The 21,545-nt window shown below is 40.1% G+C and overlaps 2 protein-coding genes across 9 annotated transcripts in view; one reads left to right on the top strand and one right to left on the bottom strand.

Annotated features, from left to right (window-relative positions):
• The window catches only part of LOC311065815 (DLA class I histocompatibility antigen, A9/A9 alpha chain-like), a 484,454-nt gene that overhangs the window by 120,656 nt on the left and 342,253 nt on the right, over positions 1 to 21,545 (top strand). The window lies entirely within an intron of this gene.
• The window catches only part of pbx3b (pre-B-cell leukemia homeobox 3b), an 86,064-nt gene that overhangs the window by 5,961 nt on the left and 58,558 nt on the right, over positions 1 to 21,545 (bottom strand). For 2 of the 8 annotated variants that reach the window (XM_084087677.1, XM_084087680.1), the window contains 7 exons: positions 11,502 to 11,743; positions 8,534 to 8,724; positions 6,785 to 6,920; positions 4,893 to 4,922; positions 1,674 to 1,839; positions 1,028 to 1,105; positions 489 to 601 (listed from right to left, as the gene is read on the bottom strand). In XM_084087677.1, the coding sequence (XP_083943803.1) occupies positions 489 to 601; positions 1,028 to 1,105; positions 1,674 to 1,839; positions 4,893 to 4,922; positions 6,785 to 6,920; positions 8,534 to 8,724; positions 11,502 to 11,743 (956 nt within the window). The remainder of the gene's footprint in view (positions 1 to 488; positions 602 to 1,027; positions 1,106 to 1,673; positions 1,840 to 4,892; positions 4,923 to 6,784; positions 6,921 to 8,533; positions 8,725 to 11,501; positions 11,744 to 21,545) is intronic. The other 6 variants (XM_084087681.1, XM_084087682.1, XM_084087678.1 and 3 more) reach the window with 4 other exon arrangements.

The raw sequence follows: 21,545 nt of genomic DNA, 5'->3' as shown, positions 1-21,545 counted from the left end.
TTTTAACATGAGAATGAAATGAGCTTATGTGAACATGGAAAAATGGGGATAATCACAATGAACAGGGGACAGAAAAGGATATAGAGGTTTGGAGGAAAGAACAGTACCATACAACCAATACCAACCCAAGAGCTCAAGTCAGAGCCAAATGCATTCACAACATCAACTACAATATGGGGTCTGTTCCAGGATCAATATACTAGCATACTGCTGTAAATAATGAGTTTCTATTCAGAAGGACCTCTTATGGGCTGTGATATGGTAATTTGGTTGGGGGTCTAGACTGGAAATGTGAAGGATCCGTCCATGTCCAGACTACTTATTAATCTTCCATGACTATAATGAGACTAATTGTTAAGGGGGTTGATCAAATCTGTATCACTGTCTATATGTTGAGGGGGAGGGGGTTGAGTTTTTTAATGTGGATGGTAGGCTAGCTGACAGGTCTGCTCTGGTTCACAGCCCCAGTTCCTGTGCGTAGCGCCTACCTGTGACTGCACATTGGCTCCGACTTGTGCCCCTTGGTAAGAATCCCCATTCAGATTCTGCATGCTCATGAACATGTCCCCCGAGTTTGGGAGGTTAAAAGAACCTGACGAACCTAGAAAGGAAAGATGTAAGGAGCTGAATAACGAGAGGATGAGAAAGAGAAAGAGAGGCTATCACAGACTCACACATACACACAATGTGTACAAGGACATACGCGCACCACACACCACGCTAGGAAGTGATGCTCAGAAAGCAAGCAACAAAGGAAAGCAAAAGAAACAAGGGAGAAATGAAAGGATAGGGATGGTGATGGCGGCTAGGTTGCAATACATCTCTACAAGGGCACATGGGGGTCACCAAAAATGCCAAAATGGGGGGGGGGGGGGTCACAAAAAGGACAGAGATGGAATATGGAATTGGAAGTCTAAGTTTTCCACGGGGGTTCACACCTACTCCTACTCTAGTGGGCTAGTTCATACGGGGGATTATATGCCAATGACAAGAAGGACAATAAGAAGCTTATGGAAAAGGCCAGTACCAGTGAACATGTTGGTTAATAGAGTGTTTTTGTTCTCTGCAGAGTCCAGCTGAAATTCTTCATCTTTCATCTGGAATCCTGGGTGCAAGAAAAAGGGGACCCCTTAAAAATTGCTTACCCACAACTCCTCAGGGTCTATGCTATGTCCATATCACAGTCAAATATTCTGCTTATTATGTCTGAAGAGAATACGTTTAAGAAACACTGCATCATTCTGCTAATCAAATATTGATTATTATTCCATACTATACATTTCTTTAAGAGTGTAACATGCTCCGAGCAAGATATTTCTATAAAGTCACAACAGGGGCAACACTGTCACATTTATGGATAAGAAGGGAGTACAGTGGGTGAGGATTATCTCTTCTATACCAACCAACACCACCACCCTCCCACCCTTCAATACTTCAAACATATTCAGCATGTGCAACCCGCTCACACAGTTTCTGCTTGACTTTACTCGTCTCGTTCAGCATGTATAGTCTCAGAGGCAGGCGAGTGAGGCTTATCCCCCAGGCTGGGACCTCTCACTGTCACAGCAGCCAACCAGCGTGCCAGAGGGAGCAGAGGTTCAGAAGGGACCAAGCTGAGATAGGGTACAGCTGGTTGGTTTTTGGGGGCTCGTCCGGGATCGGTGTAAGCTTACCAGAGTTAGGTGTGGTGGGTGAGTTGGTCTGACTATTCTGGACGGCGGCAGCTGCTGCGTGCGCGGCAGTCACGGCTGTCTTAGCGGCGTACAGGTTGGCCTCCTCCTGGAACTTGCCAATGTTTTTTTTGTAGCGGATCCTCTTGTTGCCGAACCAGTTGGATACCTGAGGGAAAGATGGAAAGCAAAAAAAGAGGGGGAAAAATAGGAGGGGGCGTCAGACGTCAATGCAGACGAGGTACTGTGCACTGAGCAGAGTGATTGTTTCAAGATGTCATGTTTGGGTCCATCAAGTCCACAGTCCCCAGCCTCCCACAGTAATATCCGCTGGGCATGCAGACTAATTAAGCGATTATCAGACAGGGCTTGTGCGTTATTGCGGATGGAGGCGTGACATGCTCTCTGTTTGTCTCTAGACAAAACCAACACACATGGGGCTGCTCATCTTGTGGCAAAATTAGGATCAGTGTTGTGCTTATGGGATCAGGTAGCTAATGCCAAACTTTCCTTGTAAGGCTAGCTGAGATCTTGCTAAAAATGGTTTGTTCTTGTCCTTGACCCCATATAATAAAAAATAAAAATATTCTCAATAATTGTTTTAACATAAATCTTTCTTTTGTTTTTACTTTTACTAGCTTTCTTTAAAGCTAACTTGGAAACATTCATTGCCTTGATTTCAAAGGCAAGGCTTTTATGCATCTTAATAACACTAATGTTCTTTTCTTTTGCATAAAACCACTTTTGTGCTCTTGCCTGAAGACAAATAATAGACATGATAATAACCACAACTCACATAGTACACCTAAAAGCAGCCACACCGCCTCAACCCAATACATTAATAATTACAATAATGCTAATTCTACTAAAAACAGCAGCCAGAAAACAATATGATCTGGGTCACATGGGGGGTGGTAGATGTGCAAATGCTAGCACTGCATAATTGTGGAATAATAAAGAGATTAAGGGTTGTTTCTTAATAGCCCTATAAATTACGGTGGCCTGTCGCCGTGGCGATCTCTCCTGCCGTATTCCAGCTCTGGCTGGACTGGAGGACCAGAGAGCCTCAGCCCCTTAATGATGCTTTATTTAATTTCCACCTCTCTGCTTCCATTTTAATATCTCCAGCAGCCCGAGCCACACTATGCTACAGCGGCTGAATTTACATGACATCAGATCATTTCTACCCCCACCATGCCTCTGCGCTTCTAAATCTTTAATATCTAGGCAATTAAAATTAATGACCATTCAGCTGAAGCCACCACCGTTGGCAGGCTTTTGCCTTAACATCAATTGTTTGATGGGTTTACCTAGAGGTTAAACTAACAAGCAAGGTTTAATTGGAAGCAATGAAAGCACTAGCCGTCATCCTTTTTACTTAACCTGCTTATGAAGCAGTTTAAGGCCATGGAAAAAAGGCACGCAGAGTCTCCTTAAACTTTTCCTTTAGCTGTTCCTAACCCTAACGTTTCATATTTTAACAAAACAACACATAACTCATTTTAATGGTTGTTCTCTCTTTTGCTGTATTTTTTGCCTTTAGATGAGTCAATAACAAATAAGGGTGTCCGAGAGGTTTAAAATAAGAATTTATTTTAAAAATCTAGTACAAGAACTCTCAAATGTAATCTTTGTATTCATACTGGTTTCATACATTAAAATGTTTTATTTCACTTGACAAAAAATGTTTAAATACTAATATTTTGCCTCACTGCATATTTGGTCTTCATATTTATGTGAGGACACCCTAGACTAGAGATGCAGTAGACTTCTATGCCTGGAACCCAATACCTGGTTTATTTGCTTTAAACCAATGGAGAGGAAAGCCTGTGTGGGTGTAGTAAATAATTCACCACTACTCCCTCCCCAAGCTTGGGTCAATACACCACTAGTGTCACTGAAATGGGATGGATGATCTTACCCAGGTCTCAATACCTCCCGATTTATACTGCTTCTCTTGCTGAGAGTGGAGCTTAAATGGAGACTCAGACTTCTGGCTTCATCACACACACACACACACACACACACACACACAAACACACACACACACACACGCACACGCACACACGCACAGACACACACACACAATTCCTGTCATTGGCGGTTGCAGTGGCCAGGGCTGCTGATATTATCAATAATGAAGCGGTCTGCCTCAGGTTAATGTGTTAACTATTAATGCAGAGCTCTGCTACATGTATAATGAGCTGAAATATTGATAAGTGTCGTTCGTTTGAACCACAGGAAGATCGAAGCGGAAGAACAGCACTTAATTGGGTGATGGGCATCACACTTTGTGCTTGCTCATTTGCAGGGTGCATGTTATCCCCTCTAGACTCAGTGCCTAAAATCATAGTTGTTATGAAAACTCTTTAAAACAAAAAGCATCATGTGACCCAGTATGCCATGGTGCTCAATTAGAAGGCAGAACATCACACATGCACACAGATCGTGCCCAGATAATGAGGTTGATTCTGTGCACTGAGTGAAGTGGTGCCTGATAAAGCCGACTAAATTTCATCAACAATACCATTAACACCACACATCACTTCTAATCAGCATATGTTTCAGACACAAGGAAAAAGGCAAAGCAGGCAGTCTCCGGGATGTACATGTTACAACGAGTGAATTTTTTTTTACTACTTATATAAATGTTTTTTAAAACACACCGCAACATTTTTACCTATTTTCTTTTTAATTAAAAATATAATCTTTAACACTAAAATTGAAAAACAAAATCCTCCAGCATATTATTCATTTAATGAAATATATTTCCAAATATATATATATAAAAAAGGTTAAGTTCCTGAACATATGCAGAACACACTTATTAAATACGATGTGGGGTAAATGCCTATCACAGAAATGTCAAAATATACAATGACAAGACATAACACAATCAAAAGGGACACATACTTTTAGAAGTTTGACAATCGAGTGAAATTCTCTAGGGAAGAGTGAAGGGGGAGTATATATATTTATATTACATAAATACTGTCTGATATTTAGTTGATTACTGAGCACTCCAAATACAGTCCCATTCGATTTTTTGTCACTAAGTGCAGAAAAAGGTAGACTTTTGGGGAACAGAGTGCTGAGTATATCTAAACATGTTCTAAGGTATTAGTGAACACACATAAAGGGGTGACAGAATAAAGGAAAAATCAACAATAAAGTAAAACAAATGGCACAAAAAAAAGTGGAGCAGGAGAAGTCATGACATACCTGTGCCACTGTGATGGTGGTTCCCACCCCCTGAAGGCAAAAAAGAATGGCTTTTACAGGATCTGACTCTGAACAACCCTCCATAAGCCCCTCCCCACAGAGAAAAAATAAACATTTATTACATCACAGAGTATGCAAATATGCTCTAAGACCAATAGGTTAACAGTACACATTTTCCTTGACCACCTCTGTGACAATTTGAAAAAAGGAAAAGAGTTTTGTTTTGTCTGTGGGGAGATGGGTGTGGGTGGGTACTCTTGCCTTCAGGTGGATTCTGAATTTCGCTATTAGAGTGGGAAAACACTATACTCTTAATTGCTTTGCGAAAATGAATCACACTGTGCGACTAAAAGTTTTATCCCTCTTCTTTCTCTCCTACACACATACACTCGCATGCACACACATTTACTCTAAAACACAATGACTGACACAGATCACCACAAACTGTGGCATCCATCCACAACAGGGTACACGCTGTGTCTTCAGGCCCTGCATGAGACTCAGCTCAGTGGAAGTATCAGACTGATGTGTTAGAGCAAACAGGTATGCATGCTAGACAGTGACGAGAGAAAAGAAGAGGACAATGAGAGAGAGTACGCTGAAGAGCCTTTCTGGTGTGATCAATCTTGGCCCTGTCCCAAATGGCACCCATAGCCCTCGCGATCCTCCTCCGAATCCATACTTTGCCACATGGGCTGCTGGGTAACATTCAAGGATGCATAGCTGCTGCAAAGTGGGTGCATGGGTAGGTTTGGAAACCTAAAATGACAAACTGGACACCATACGAGCAAAGGTCAAGTGACCATAGGTCCACATTAAGTGCACCATTTGAGACAGGGCCTTCGTTTGCCTCATCTGACCTAGCCTTGCTAATTAGCTGCTGTTAACCTAGATTATGGTACTACCCTGCTGCCAAAAACAGCTTCAAATAGCCTAAGATGGTTTGATGGTCTCAAAGCCTGTCAAGCTGTTCTGTTGGCTGATTTTAGAGGGGTCTTGGGAACTTTTCAGCTGGTCAGGCTAGGAGACCAACTGGCCAACCATGTAAAGCAGCTGAGCACCACCTTAGCCAGGATGGGAGACCAGCTAGACCAGGGGTTTTCAACCCTGCTCCTGGAGACTAACTTTCCTTCAGAGTTTAGCTCCAACATTAAGCCATAGATACACAAGACTTTGAGCAAAATTTCTATAGACACTGCAGCGGTCATTTGAAGTCACACTCAGTAGCATTTAAAAAAAACACACAATTCAACATATTATACATCCAAAATAAAAACAATATGCAGTCTATTCCACTTTACTGCAACTCTTCAATCCTGCAGATTTAAAGTTTGCGTTCTTTTAAAATGAGTTAAGAGTTCAGTCTTCTATCGGTCACACATCTTCACGTGATACGAATTCGCAGAGCAGATTTCACCAAACTTGAATTTTGGAAAGCATTTCCTGACTCCTGCATTAGTACTGTATGTGTATAAACAGAAGTCAATGGAACAAAAAGTGTAGTGTGACCGCCCCTTAAATCAAACACATGAACCATCGAATCAAGGTCTTCAGGATCAATTGAAAATTTGAGGCATATGTGTTGGAGCAGGTTGGAACTAAACTCTATGGGTCTCCAAGAGCAGGGTTTAAGATCCCTGTGCTAGACCAGCCGAAGACAAGCTTAGCCAGGTTGAAGGACCATCTTAAACCAACTAAGACCAGGATAGACCTGCAAAATAGCCCTTTTAAAATGCTTTTTTTTTTTTTTTTTCTTAACAGGGATGGCATTGGATTTACCTAATTAAACCCTGGGCATGCTGACTTTAAGTCTTCAGGCTTTGATCTGTCATTATTCATTCTTTCCAGACTATCCAACAAAAATGGGGCATGGATGGGTGGTGTGGTCTCACCTGGGATACTGTTATGCTGCACTTCTTAGCCAGCTCCTCTTTGGCCTCTTCACTGGGGTACGGGTTACTAAGATGTGAGTAAAAATACTCGTTCAGGATCTCGGTCGCCTGCTTGCTGAAGTTCCGCCGTTTCCGTCTGCCGTTGGACAAGCGGGGGGAAAACAAGTGGAGGAAGGCAATTAGAGAAACTCAAATAAAACCATGTGTGATGGCCAAACTCATAATGAACTGCTGGCAGGAAATGAAGTCAGGAAGGCTATTATCGGAATACATATGTAGACACACAAATGGAGAGTTGTTACGTTATCGGTTGAGCTCTAAGCGAAGCGTGAAATGTTCAGTGTTTAGAGCAGCGAGCTTTCCCTCTCTCTTTCTCCCACTCTTGTGCTTTCTTTCACTCTGATGGGGGCGTTTAGAGTTGCTCAAGCATTCCCAGTCAGAGCTGTATCTTGGGACATTAGGGAAATCAGGCCATGGCCAGCTGAACACTGTTCCTCAAGTACAGGGGCAGGGCCTGATGGAGTTGCACTTACCGCCACTCACTGCGACCCACCCCGCCACAGTTAAGCGCTGGCTTCTTTCTCTCGCCTTGTTTAATGCCTTTCACACGAGTGGCCGGCCAAATGATTGTGCTTCCGCTTCACTTGAGCGTTCTCCTCGAGACCTCATCCGTTCTTTTCTCGTGTTCACTGCATCATTTCTCTCCCCTCTATGCCTCTCCAGATCTCCTCTACCAACTGTTTGTGATTACAGTAATCTAGACCACCTGCCGATGACCTCCTACCCACCAAATGCAAATGACTTCATTTCCACTCTATAAAACTCTTAACTGCTTTCAGGTGCTTAGTATGACTGTGTTTAGTGGATGGCCTCTAGGCTCCACAACCCTTGTCTTGGCAGTACCACATCTTAACCGCTAATGGTTGAATAATGTTGAATGTGTTATTGTGCTCGACTGATAACAGGTGCCTGAACCCTGTTTGCACAGATTATAGGTCAAATGAACTCAAAATTGAGCTAAAAACAATGGAACCTTAACACTTATGTTAAGTTGTACTTAAAAATGTCTGAATTTAAGTTGTACTAAAGAATGTCTGAATTTTGCAAATAAAACATCAAAGTGGCATCTGCAGACATTTTTTTTCAGAGCTAACTTCACCTTCTAAGCCATTACTGTAAAATAACTGATCCAAAGTTCCTCTTAATGGAATTATGAATCTTCTATCCTCATTTTGAACATTTTTTTTGTCCTTGTTTTGAACAAATAGCTATTTTTCTTTAAAATAAATATCACTTGGTTTGATATTTTGTTATATAATGAAATTACATTTTTAAGTGTGCTTGAAGGTGCAGTCACATTAGTGAAATTTTTATTAAATTTCACAGGCAAATATGGTCCACTGTCTATAGTGTAGCGATGCATGAAGCACCGCTAACACAGAAGCCTCTTCAAGACTATGGGCAAAATCTGATTGGGGAACTTTTTTTGCCCGCACATGAAATGTCCAATTGCACAGATTTCCTATTAATATGACTGAATTGACCTCTAAAATTTCACTAAATAACGATAAATGTGACCACACCCTAAATACATTTGGGGCCATCATATTTGATGGTTAACTTGAAATCATATTCTCTAATCATCCCTTTCTTGTATATAGCAGAAGATGGATTCTTTCAGATACAACCGAGAATCATTTGTAATTACATGTCCTATAATGTAGACAAATCACACATACGGATACTAACCTGGCATCGAGGAAGCGGGACCTCAAGATCATGACGGCCTCACAGGTGCTCTGTTTAAGCTGCATTTGGATGGAGCTGAATTTGCGATGGATGATGCTGACCATGCGCTCGATCTCTTTGGGCGAGATGGGTCGTGTGCGAGACTGCTCCCTCAACAGGTTCATGACGTGGGTGGTGAACTCATTACATGCCTGTGGAGAAATACATTTTTGATCTGAGGACACAGAGGGAGTAGGTGTAAAATGCATTACGCAAAACTAAATTACTCTGAAGTCTTTAGGACACCCTACTGAGACTAAATGTAATAAATAATTTCTGAATATACAGTTCTGTCATTATTTTCTCACCTAACATCCCAAAAAACATCCTAGAGATTGACACTCTTTTTAAAATCATTATATACTCTCAGCACAGTGACAGAAATGCTCTTTGACGTTATTCGGCAGAAGAAGCACATCAGTTCAACTGCATTCGTTTGAAGCTCTCTGGAGCAGCAATCAGCAATTTTTGAAGCAAGTTCAAAGCTGACGCTCTTGAAAGCACGGAAAAAACACCATCCATACTGTTTGTAGTGCTGCTGAGGACTTGAACGGCTTAATAGGTGAAGTCATCTATGAATGCAAATGCCGATTTGCAATTTGGCACTTGCCCAGCGCCGTAGAAATTAAACAGCTTTTCGTTAAAGCAGTGGTTCATACATGATTAATTAGAATAACTAATTTAGGTAGTGCACACTTTAGCTCATTACTCGGAGTAAAATTTGTTAAGTATTTACATTTAGATTATTAAAATGGGGAACACCCTTAACAAAGATGCATTTACTCTGGGTGAAAGGGTTGAGCAACCTTATTCACATGCTCCCTTTTTAAACACTTGCAAGTTAATCAGACTAATTGAGCCCATTGGCCGACTAAGCCATCAGCTAAACAACTTCCATTTCATATTAAGGGGATTGTTATTTACAAATAAAAGTGTTCTCTCAACCATTCTTAATTGTTTTCTGTAAAACGTACGTCAATGACGAGAAAAAAAGAGTAACAACGGTAAAGAAAAGGAAAAACCTAACACAAGTTCTTAGAAATATACTATTCATGTTGGTTTTACTGTATATGGTTTGAAACAAAAGTTTGAATTTAATGAATGAAAATGTCATGGGCTGTAACTATCAAGTAAAACACAATAAGATACATGAATATTCTAACATAAATACATGGGTGTACAATAGGGTTGTCACGATACCAAAATTCCAGTAGTCGGTACCAATACCATTACAATTTTACGGTTCTCGGTACCAATTTCGGTACCATAGTAAAATCTGTTGGAACTATTTAACTATTTATTTTAATAAAAAAAATATTAAAATAAATTCATTGAGTTTATTATTTATGATGGTAATCATTATAAGTTAATAATACATATAAACATTTGAAGGCCACATGCTGTTAGGGTTATATTTCTGTCAATTTATTCAAGTTAAACCAAACTTTTATTTTGACGGGTTGCCGTGAAGACCTTTACGTTTCTGTGGGTGTATGATATGATGATAGTTTTTTCTCAAATTAAACGGTAAAATGCTCATGAAGTGAATCAGACCCAGAGCAGCTCTGGAGATGAAGTTAGTTCATGCATTCAGGTCCTCATATAGTGAGGTGGAAGAGGCTGATAACACAGCGAACATCACAGCTGCTTCAGTGTCTGTCTGTGTGTGTGGTAACTGAAACCATGCATCTGCGACATTCACACAGAGATGCGCAGAACATCCAGGATTCATATTTAAATAGTCTTTTTGTGGTCAGTTAGTCTGGAGCCCTGCGCTTAGATAAACACGGAAATGACTGAAAGCAGCCGCCTGTCAGCGGGTACCGAATATATCGGTATTTACTTCACTGTAAAGCTGCTTTGAAACAATCTGTATTGTAAAAAGCGCTATATAAATGAAGGTGACATGACTTGACTACCGGTACTACAGAAATGCTGGTATCGTCATGTTTTTAAAATTTCAGTACCGACTTGGTACCGAAGTACCGGTACTTTTGACAACCCTATGTGATTCATAAAAAAAAAAAAAAAAGGATAGATCTGGACAAAATGAGCATCATGTCATTGACCCAGGGACAATAGACTATTTGTACAGCTATTACTTAAATTTTTCTAGACGTCTCTTCAAAACATCCAGCATGTTAACTATATCGTATCTCAAAAAAAAAAAAAAAAAAAAAAAAAGATTGAAAGGCCATCGTTCAACTTGCCCTTGATTATGAGGAAAATAACCAAAGCGCTGAATCAAAAATTAATGTCAGCTCCATTAAAGAATCAATACATGACCTCAATGAAGCAGCCAGTCCTGCATAGCGACACTCTCAAATGCACTATGCAATCAGAGGCTGCCCTCCACAATGTAACTAAAAGCGTCTGCTCAATATTTATAAGAGGATGTCTAGACTACCGTTGTTCAGGGGTCAGGTAAGTTGAAGATGTCCTAATGCCTGAATACCACCATAAATCACATTTGCTCTCAGTTGTAATCATGATAGACAGGACTGTAAAATGCAAAATGCTTGCTCAGGTTTAGACCTCTGACACCTTCAGTTCAGATGAAGGCCTCTAGGTCTCCCTTTAAACCTGTCATTAAGCTTCAGTGGAAAACTATCTATTCAGACAGAACAGCAAGCTGGGATTATTCACACTCATAGGATCAATGCAAATGTGTGAATGCAGATAAAAAGTTCTTGGCTCTGTACCATACAATCAGATTGGGCTTCGTAACAACTAGATAGGTGTTTTCAGAAGGCTGGAAAAGGTTTTAGGTTTTAGTTATATGTACATGAACTATTATATGAAAATGTATTATTTCTCTCTTTTTTTTTTTGGAGCAACTTATAGAGAAGTCATACAGGACCTTCAAAAAGAAAATATACATTGCAAGCTGATAATGCCTTATTGGACTATAGGGTGTACTGACATTCACCTGTTCATATTTCTCCAGCTCGGTGTGGTAGATCTGTCTGATCTGGGAGAGTTTGGCCCTGTAGTCAGAGTGCTCAATGGAGTTGTCAGTGGGACTGCCGGCCGCTGCCGCCGCCGCTGCCGCCGCCGCCGATCCTCCGCCCTTCTCCGGTCCTGACACACCCTCTGCCAGAAGCATGTTGTCAAGACGCATCAGCTGTGGATCGGGTGGGTCCTCTTCCTGAGCCCCGCGGATACTTAGACCTGATAAACAAAAACAAGAGATTGGTCAGTGACATGACGAGGTAGAAGTGAGACCACAATGGCTTTTTTTTATATTCTTAAATCAATTTATCATAAAAAGGTATGACTTTCTATTTTCTGTGGAATACAAAATACTAGATTTTAAAGAATGTTTGTGTTCATCGATTTAAAGTCAGTTGGGCCCAAAACACCATTGGACCCTATTGACATAGGCCATAGAGGTTTGGAACAACAAATGATGAGTTCTAACTATCCCCTTAAGCACATGATCACTATAACCCTTGAAACAACTATTTTTGTAAAGGAATGCAATGGATACTACACTGTCACATGATGCAACAACCGTCCAGCAACACGTTCTTGATGCTCTTGAAAAAGCAAAGATAATGTAAAGACATATACAGCCTCGCTTGTGCCTGTCTGCTGCCCTCATGAGCTGTGAATGATGAAAGAGTGAATTAATTATTGACGAATGATTGAATTTCATATAGGCGTTAATCACTGACGTACTATCACATGGGTTGTGAGCTCTGCAATCAAGCCTCTGTCTGGCAGCAAATACCACTATCTGTCACAACAGGCGAAGATAACTCCAGACTGTATTAGAGAAAAAATACGTCGTCCATTCCGACCCATCGCTATGCTTGAGTTAAAGTGAGACGGATCAGGGTGCTGGGGGTGTATTGAGAGAGTGCTGAAAAGGCCCGTAGGTACGAATTTGTTTTTCCTCTGTTTTGCAGCGCTGCCTTCTCGAATTTTCACAGCACACTGCACACACGGTGTGTGTACTCACAGCCATACATGACAGGGACACTCACCGACTGACACACACTCAACAGCGTGATGGCACCTCTCCACGCTGAGGCGATGCTAAACAGAAAGGCATGCATGTACTTGTGTCTCAGCGCGCTCGCCTACTGGTCCGAAATCACGAGTACGGCGTAATAATGAGCAGAAAGTGTTCTCATAAGTGCCGTTATATTTTGTTGTTAACAAACTGTTTTATTATACAACCCCGGTTCTGCTCTCCACAGAGGCAAGGCTGCTTGAAATGTATGTAAATTTGCATAGCAATCGATATGAGGGTGAAAGATAGCTCATTGTGTTTGCCTGATATTCATAATGAACCTCAGAGCAGTAAAGAGCCATTAAGATTGATTACAAACTTCCTCATCATGCTTGCCTCTCTCTCTGTGTTTGCATAATGAATTCCATTCATATGGGAGAATAATGAAGCAGAAAAAGTTCTTTTTGTGAAAGATTTTAATCAAACGATTTAATCTTAACATGTATTTGTAATGGTGCCTTTAAGAAGAAGAATATGAAGAAGAATATGAAGAAGGCTGCGGCCTTCAGTCTTTGTTATTGGGACACATCCCGAATTCTACTTTCATAGTAGTAGTGATGTTAACCAGAAGGAACAACTTTGTATCTAGAGCCGGCCGGATCACAGTTCTCTGACATTTTATTTTATCTTTTAAATAAGGAACTATGGGAATGCAACATGTCCATCGATACACACTTCAGAGTAAAAGATGTTTCAGTGGATCCTAATTAGGTTTCATTAAACACATAAGAATGTGCACCTATACAGGCATGACATGCATTCTGCAGTTTAAAAAGCCAGACAAAAATAATACAGCAAAATTAGCAATTAAACCTGAATAAAAATGAGTTGAAATTAACATACTATTAGTCAGGGGGTGAAAAACCACCATAAATGTAGGACTAAGACGAGAATGTGTATGCTGTGGTTGGTCTGGGTATTTTGGACGCTTTAACTAGTGGGTGATTTGGGGGTTCTGAGAGTTTTTGAGAGCTTCATTACAGGCTTCATTAAGATACTGTGAGATGCTGAATCCTAAATGAGGAGATTACGGAGTTTATTATTGCACTGTGGAAGCCTGGCAACCAGCTAAGCCTCTCTCTCTCTCTCTCTCTCTCTCTCTCTCTCTCTCTCTCTCTCTCTCTCTCACACACACACACACACACACACCCAACCAGGTATTCTTGATGGCCAAACCGTTTAAAGCTATTCAGATAGAATGTATGATTTTACATTTGGGTAGTTTACAAATAAAAGAACAGTATAGTGAGGGGGAAAAAACTACCCAGTTTATTTACTGTATGTGGTTCAAATTCAAAAAAAGTTTGAATACATACAGTATGTACATACTAACATAATTGACTAAAGGTCCATACATTGGCAACGCTACAGTCGCTTCCAATTCTTGTGCACATTACAACATAAACAAATATTTACACATTTGTTTTATGGTTTTGTAAACAGACTTCAAGACTCGCTCCCATAAAGCACAACCACACACACACACAAAAAAAGCTACAATCCATCAACTGCGAGCAAACCAACAGTACAAACAAACCCCTACCGAACACGGACACTCTAGCTAACCCACTTTTGTAAATAAACAAAGACAAGATGCTGTCAATTTGAAGAGACCATTTACTCAGCTAACACAAGAAATCTAAAGAGCGGCACCTTCAGCCCAGACTGCCGATGGAGGAGCTGCCTGGCCCGTGCGGTATTGATCAGGTGTTAGTGCATGTATGTGCTGTTGATATTAGGCCATGGGGTGTAATGGTGTGAGAGGCAGAGGATGAATGAGGTCATTTGTGTGAGACGCTCAGCTGGCCGTGCTGGACAATGCAGTGTCAGCGTGTAGAGCCAAGGCCACACCAGGGACAATATGACCCTGCTCCACTGACTCCAAGAGCAGACACACAACTACACATACACACACAGAACCAATCAGAATCACTATATCACATCTACATCGCAGAGACATCATTCCTCTTTCTTTTTGTTTTAGTAATTTTATTGTGTTTTTGTCATTTTTATTAGACTATAAAACATATATGTCTTTATTGATTGATTTTATTCATGTTTTTATTTTCTTATTTTTATATTTTAATTTTTTTAGATTTTATTTAATTTTAGTTCAAGTTTTAGTAATTTTGTTACGTTTGTCATTTTTATTCGTTTTTTTTTAAATACATCTATACAGTTTATATTGATTTTTAAGTTTTAGTTTAGATATTTTAGTACATCAAGTTAATACTAGTAAGTTTTTGATCAAATTTGAATTAGTTTGTTTCTTATACATTTTGATTTTGGTTAAAGTTTTAGTAATTTTACATCTGTCCATGGTTTTTATTATTTTTAATTTAATTTTTTTGTTATTTTAGTACATCAAGAAAATGAGAAATGCTGCTTTGGCAACTAGCTGAAATAAAATAAGTTTAAGATTTTTAAAATGTTATTTTCAATTACTATAATACAAGCCTGATTTGATGTGTACGTTTTCATCTGGATTAGCTTGTCGGATGTTAGAACGACATTCAGCAGATGTTGTCTGCGGTTTAAGATGTTTATCAGACGTCTGTACACAAATATGGCTTCTTTTTTTTTTTCTTTTTTTTTAAAGAAGCACGATTCTTTCCAGATGATGCGATGATTTGCGGTCTCACTATAGTATATGAAAGTATGGGTATGTTTGGGTTTGCGTTTGATTTGTGTTACGTTAGAGGAGGTAAAGGCTTAGTTTTTGAGGTTGGTTTATTTTCACGATTCTGTCAGGTATATTAAATATACCACAAACTGACACATTTCCACACCAGCCTCAGTTGTCACTACCATTCTGCTCAGTCGCTCCTGAAGGACCAGAACAGGAAACGCAGCTGAGGGAATTTACAGAGCTTTTCACTTAAACAGACATAAATCAGCACTTTCATTCAAACCAAATAATCTGAGGCCATAAAGAGCTGCTTGTCTCGCACTGTATATTACCGCCAAGTTCCTGCGAGCAATAACACGGCCGTTCGCAGGCAAAGCAAAACAGAGAGGGACGTGAGGATGTGACATGTAATGCAGTTAGAAGGTCCTGTCGCCCACACTGGCCCTGACACTTTTATCATACGTGTCCATTTCTATTTGGGAAATGGCGGGGATAAAAATGATTACTCGGCTGTGCGGAGAGCGCGCCGGGCCCCTCCAGGCTGTAGACCGGGTGCATTGGTGCCACGACAGCCCAGGAGAGCCATCCATAATGGGCACATTTGTAGACAAGGACCCCCTCCTCGTCTCCCCCTCCTTTCTTCCACCTCCACCTGCTGCAAGAGCTTCAAGCAAACAGCGTTGTGGTTTATGGGGCCACTTTCTTTTAACAACAGAAATAAGAGTCAAGTCATTTCCTGTTGTATCATTACTCCGTTCACTCCCACATGTCTTTTTGGGTGCTCCAGTTCTCTCTTTCAGCTAATGTACATTTTCCCATCTTGTATAAGGGTAATATTTTGACCAAATCTATTCAAGTTTATTCATATTTAATTTCATTTTCAAATGTATCCAATTTATTAATTATTAAAAAAATATATAAACAATGACTATGACAAGCATGTTTTTAATTTTAACATTAACATTTTTTGTTCATCATAATGGACAAAAGTTATTAAAAATGAAGTCCTTTAAAAAGGAAACCAGTTATTTGGAAAATGATTGCAAGATCCTTATGAAAAAGTCTAAAAAAGTCTAAAAGTTTTACATGAATAAAAAGAGTACATTCAAAGAATGTGTTTTAAACTGTAATTTTATAAGAACTGTTCCTTTTCTTTACACACTCATAAGTAACTTCACCATATCTTCCTTCCTTTCCATGTGGATAATCCCTCTGCTCTCTTCTCCCTCTGATATTCTCCCTCTGTTCACTTCTCTTAATCTTTATTCTTATCCATTTTATTATACCGACACTATTCATATAACTTCCGGCTCACAGAGGATCCAGACAAATAAGAAACAACCAAATCTCCTCAGTTGCAGCAACACTTTTATCACTTCAAACTAAACCCCAATATGTCTGAAATGAATTAGTGCTATCACATCCACACAGCGGGTTATTTCATCCCGAGGCCTGTGGTTTCTTTTAAGCTAAGCAGCTAATAACACTTTTAGGATGAGCAATGTAAACATCGCGCCATGATACTGGTAAAATAGGCTTTGTGGCGATTAGATCTCTCATTGGCAGTAAAGCTGCAAATAAGCAGAGGAGAATTTCCACTGCTTCAGTCACAGATATCCGCACTGGATTTACCTAATACCTCACTCTCTCAGCATAAGCTTGACGGCATGTGTAAACACCATGCACCTTTATCCAAACCTTTTACCTTCGAACTGACGCAACAATCCGTGGTAGTAGTACGAAACATTCGTTTTCTGGCTTTAAACTTTTTTCCGTCTGATGCAAGTTCCTTAGGACTTAAACCTTGAGCCAAGGCGACAGAAAAAGCAGCTGGGTCTGATGCAACGTTGCGGGTATCATGGTAAATGGACAATAGGGGGTTGGGAGCTCGTTTGAAGAATGGAGGCCAAGCTTCACCTTCACAAGTTCCCTAAAAATACACAGTACGGCGCAGAACCAGCCTCAATTAAACGCGTGCTTTAGGCCTGTCACTCGATTTCATCAGCTCAAAATGAACAACACGATGAAGGGGGAACTGTTGCTAGCATGTTACGAATCTTTAAAAAAAAGACTTTATACACTTAGGCCTGCATGTCCAACACTGACAATGCAGTGTGAAACGGGCCTTTTACTTTTAGTAAACTCACCAGACAGACACATTGTTTCTGTGATAGACAAGGATTAGACAACTGTGTGCCGTCACAACAATTATGGTGAATTTACACCTGCTCTCCTGTCTCTCTTCCTCAATCTGTCCCTTAGGCACTGGGCATGCCCTTACGACTGACCTCTGACCTCTACCTTGTTTACTCCCATCACTTAAGAGTGGCCATGAGAGCCATAAAGACTCATCCCCGCTGAGTTAATGTGCAGTGTTGGAGCGTGCCAAGCTCTTAACACACACACAAGCACCACTGAGTCGTTTTTTTCCCCTTTGGTACGGTCAGCGACTTGGGGAGGATGCGTGTTTGTTTACACTTACACAAACCTCAGACTAGTGATTCCCAACCAGGGATTTCAACTTTGCTTTGCTAAAACAATATTCATATAAAGTAATATAATATAATATAATATAATATATATAGAATAATAAATAGTACTATTCAACATTTAAAATAATTAACTTCAATATTATTATATTATTTGTACATAATGGTACATTTTGTCAGTATATATAATTATAAAATTCTATTTCCGATTCTATTTCTAGTTTCTCAAACTGAAGATACTGTTTTCTGCAGTCTGTTATTTTCACTGTCACTATCAATTGTTGTAAATGAATGAAAACACTACCATTTTAAAGTTTGGGGTCAGTAAGATGTGTTAATATTTCTGAAATATTTCATCTCTTATGCTCACCAAGGCTGCATTTATTTGATCAAAAATACAGTAAAATCACTAATATTGTAAAAAACAAAAAAACCTCTTCAGCGTCACATGATCCTTCTGAAATCATTCTAGTATACTGATTTGGTATTAAAGAAACTCTTCCTTTAAAACAGTAGTGCTGCTTAATTTTTTTTTTTTTTTTTTTTTTTTGTGGAAACCATGCCACCTGATTTTTAAAAATCAGATTCTTTGAAAAGATTAAACTTAAATAGAAATATATTGTAACATTATAAATGCCCTTACTGTCACTTTTGATAAATGTCATGCATCCTTGCTGAATAAAAGTATAAATTTCTTTAAATAAAAAAGCAAGCTGGCCCCAAACTTCTGAACAGTGGTGTAACGTATGTTTAAAAGAACGTATTTCGGGTTTATATTGATGAAAAAGTACTTGAAGCTTTGGCGGTACAGAAGGTTAAGTAACACTACAGACAACTAAATTCTTTGTTTTCAGTTTATCCATTTAACGGGAGGCTTGAAATCCGACCGTGATGTGCTGACAGCAGAAATACTTCCCTGTGTTTGTTCATATCAGGAAGAGCATCTGGTTTTGTGAAGCAACATGAGGAGACAGGGAAAAAAAAAATAGTTATGATTCAGTTATCCCTGCATGCGAGCGGTCCAACAGTGATTTCTTCTCGAGCGCTCTCTTTCACGCTTCCACGGTCTGTGGGTTCAGTTCAATACACCTCCGACTGACCCCATAACCCCACATCCCTTCTCTTTCTGTTCAATGAGTTGCTCTGCAGCAAACCGCTGCCTATCGACACCATGGCACGTCTAATTGCATCGACCGGCGCAGGTCTCCCAAAGCTAACTAATCGAAAGGGAATTTATTTCCTGTCAATATCTAGAAAGGTCATCTCTCTCAGAACAGCTCAGTGCTCAGTCGTTCATGACCATGAAAAGTGCGTATGTGGGGGCAGTTTTGCTGACTAAATGTCCCCAGAAGGAAAATGGCTTAATAAACACAGTAAATAATGTGTTAAATAAAATGTAAAAGGTTTGCGTGATGGTTAAGGAATAGAAAACATCATTAGCTCAGTATAAAAACAAACTGGAAAGTGTGTACTGTATGTATCCTCAAGCTGGTGATGGCAGGTTAGATGAAGATAATGCTAAACTGAGTGCAGAAACAAAGCAAGATTACAAGAGCCTTTGTAATCGAATCAGCTTTGCAAATACGATGCGCATTGGACATGGACATACACACTAACACACATATTCTTCTTAAACAACACAATCTACCTCTCTGTCACGTCTGTTGAAAAAAACTTTAAGATCAAAGTGGATAAAAATATTCTGTTCTGCCAAGTAAAACAACCACAAAATGCATCTTCAAGTGTCTTTCTCTGCGTGTCCATATATGAGTCTTGGCCTACATCCACATGGCAAAGAAAACACTAAGGGAAAGCGCCTCCGGGCTCTCTCTCGCTCTCACATGTAGGGTAATTAACATGCCATTAACACATTAATACACATTAGCTATTCCCAATGTTAATGACAGACTAATTACCATACCTGAGACTGCACTGGGGAGGCCAGCGCACTGCGCCCTCCCACCAAATCGACTCAGCCAGCTCAAATCAGAGCCCCAGTCACACACTAGAGGCTCTCTATTTCCCCACAGTCAGGGGCTGTTGTGCCGCGAGACCACGCTCACTGCCTGCCCAGACTGTCGACTTTGACAGACTTAACATGCTGGACATTTTCTAAATGTAATGTTACAACAGAGATAGTGACGCAAGTTTTATGTAGACTATTGGGATAAAGTCTGGAATGCTTATAGAACGCAACAGTTGGATTATGGACATACAAATCCTATTGATTTTCTCTATAGAGACACTAATCAGTGCAATCTCAAGGTGAAGTCGGCATAAAGTGATATTTCAGTAAATGCGTTTTCTAAATGCATGTTATTGATCTTAAATTGAATGATTAATCTGTGCATGTGTTTTATTTTTATTTTCAAAAAACAAAAATTGGTAACACTTTAGTTTAGGGTCCAATTCTCACTATTAACTAGTTACATATTATCATGCACAATACAAGGATATTTGCTGTTTATTAGTATTTTTAAAGCACATATCAATGCATTATTCTGCATGACCATATTCTACATTCCTTAATCCTATGCAATACCTAAACTTAACAACTACACTACTAACTATTAATATGCAGTAATTAGGAGTTTATTGAGGCAAAAGTCATAGTTAATAGAGAGAATTGGACCTTAATCTGAAGTGTGACCAAAAAATCTTGTATTGTATTGGATCTTCCAGTGAACTGACAGACTTCTCTCTGGTGACATATGCAGGACTTCTCCAATCATTTAGCCAGCCTAAACTCCGCCCCTTGCAATAGAATCAAGTCCCCAGCCTACTTTTTTTATTTTTCTTTCCGATAATCCATTACACTCAGATGTACGTCACAATATGGAGAAAAAAAAGTTCTGTCACTACTTCTGTTTCATTGCACCTTTAAATTCTTTTAAAAATCCAGGAAATTTCCAGGAAAATTCTACATTACCCACAATTCTGAAGTGAGATCCACTTCCATAAAGCATTCTGGATAGACCAATCACATTTGGTGGTGTCATTTAGCTAACTAGCTTAGTACTGCGCTTAATGAACATCTTAGTGTTTGGTTGCTGAGGTAGGTGGAATGTTAAAATGCACTACAAGGTTGGTAAATGATCAGTGTTTACAGATTGGGAGACATCATGGCAGTGAGTGCAGGAGGAAAGAGAAATGATGGAGCAGTACAACTTCGACTGGGAGGAAGATGATGTTGATGATACACGGTATCTCTTCCCTCCGCACGGAATGATAAGCTAATCAGGACTGTTGACAGCGATGCGTGACAATACACACAAACCTCAGAGCTGGGATGGGGCATTCAAGTTTAAACATCTACATTTTAAAAGAGAAAGAAAGAGGGAGGCGGGGGGGGGGGGGGGGGGGGGAGAGACGTGACCAAAAGTGGCAGCAGTCAAGAGTAGAGGATTTCCTGTCAGTTCAGGTAGCCTGGATGTCCCTAGATGATGATGTGTTTCCTCTCCCCAGGAAAGAGGTTTGTGACAGGGTGAGGGAGAGGAGGAGGGGAGAGAAGACAGGGGTGGGAAAAGATAACCCAAACAAACATCTTGTAGACATTTTGCCAAGCACACCAAAATTAATCACTGTCCCATTGAGGAGCTGACATTTGTCTGTAGTGACACGCAGCGTGAGAGTCCAGAGGGAGAGGACGGAGAAAGCGCGACAGAGACGGAGAGAAAGAGTGAGAGTGTCTAAACAAGAGGGCCTCTGTCACTGCCTCTTTGTGTGTTTGTGTGTGTGTGTCTGTGTGCCCTCCTGGACATGGAGTCGGCCTGGGGCCAAGAACCACAGTGGTCAGCGAGCAGGCCTGCTTGTGTGTCTGTGTGGAGGCTAGCCAAA

The sequence above is a fragment of the Abramis brama genome (assembly GCF_963993115.1).
Source record: "Abramis brama genome assembly, chromosome: 16".
Classification (NCBI taxonomy): Eukaryota; Metazoa; Chordata; class Actinopteri; order Cypriniformes; family Leuciscidae; genus Abramis; species Abramis brama.
The sequence above is the reverse complement of the archived record's forward strand: the minus strand, read 5'-3'. Positions and strand labels throughout refer to the sequence as shown.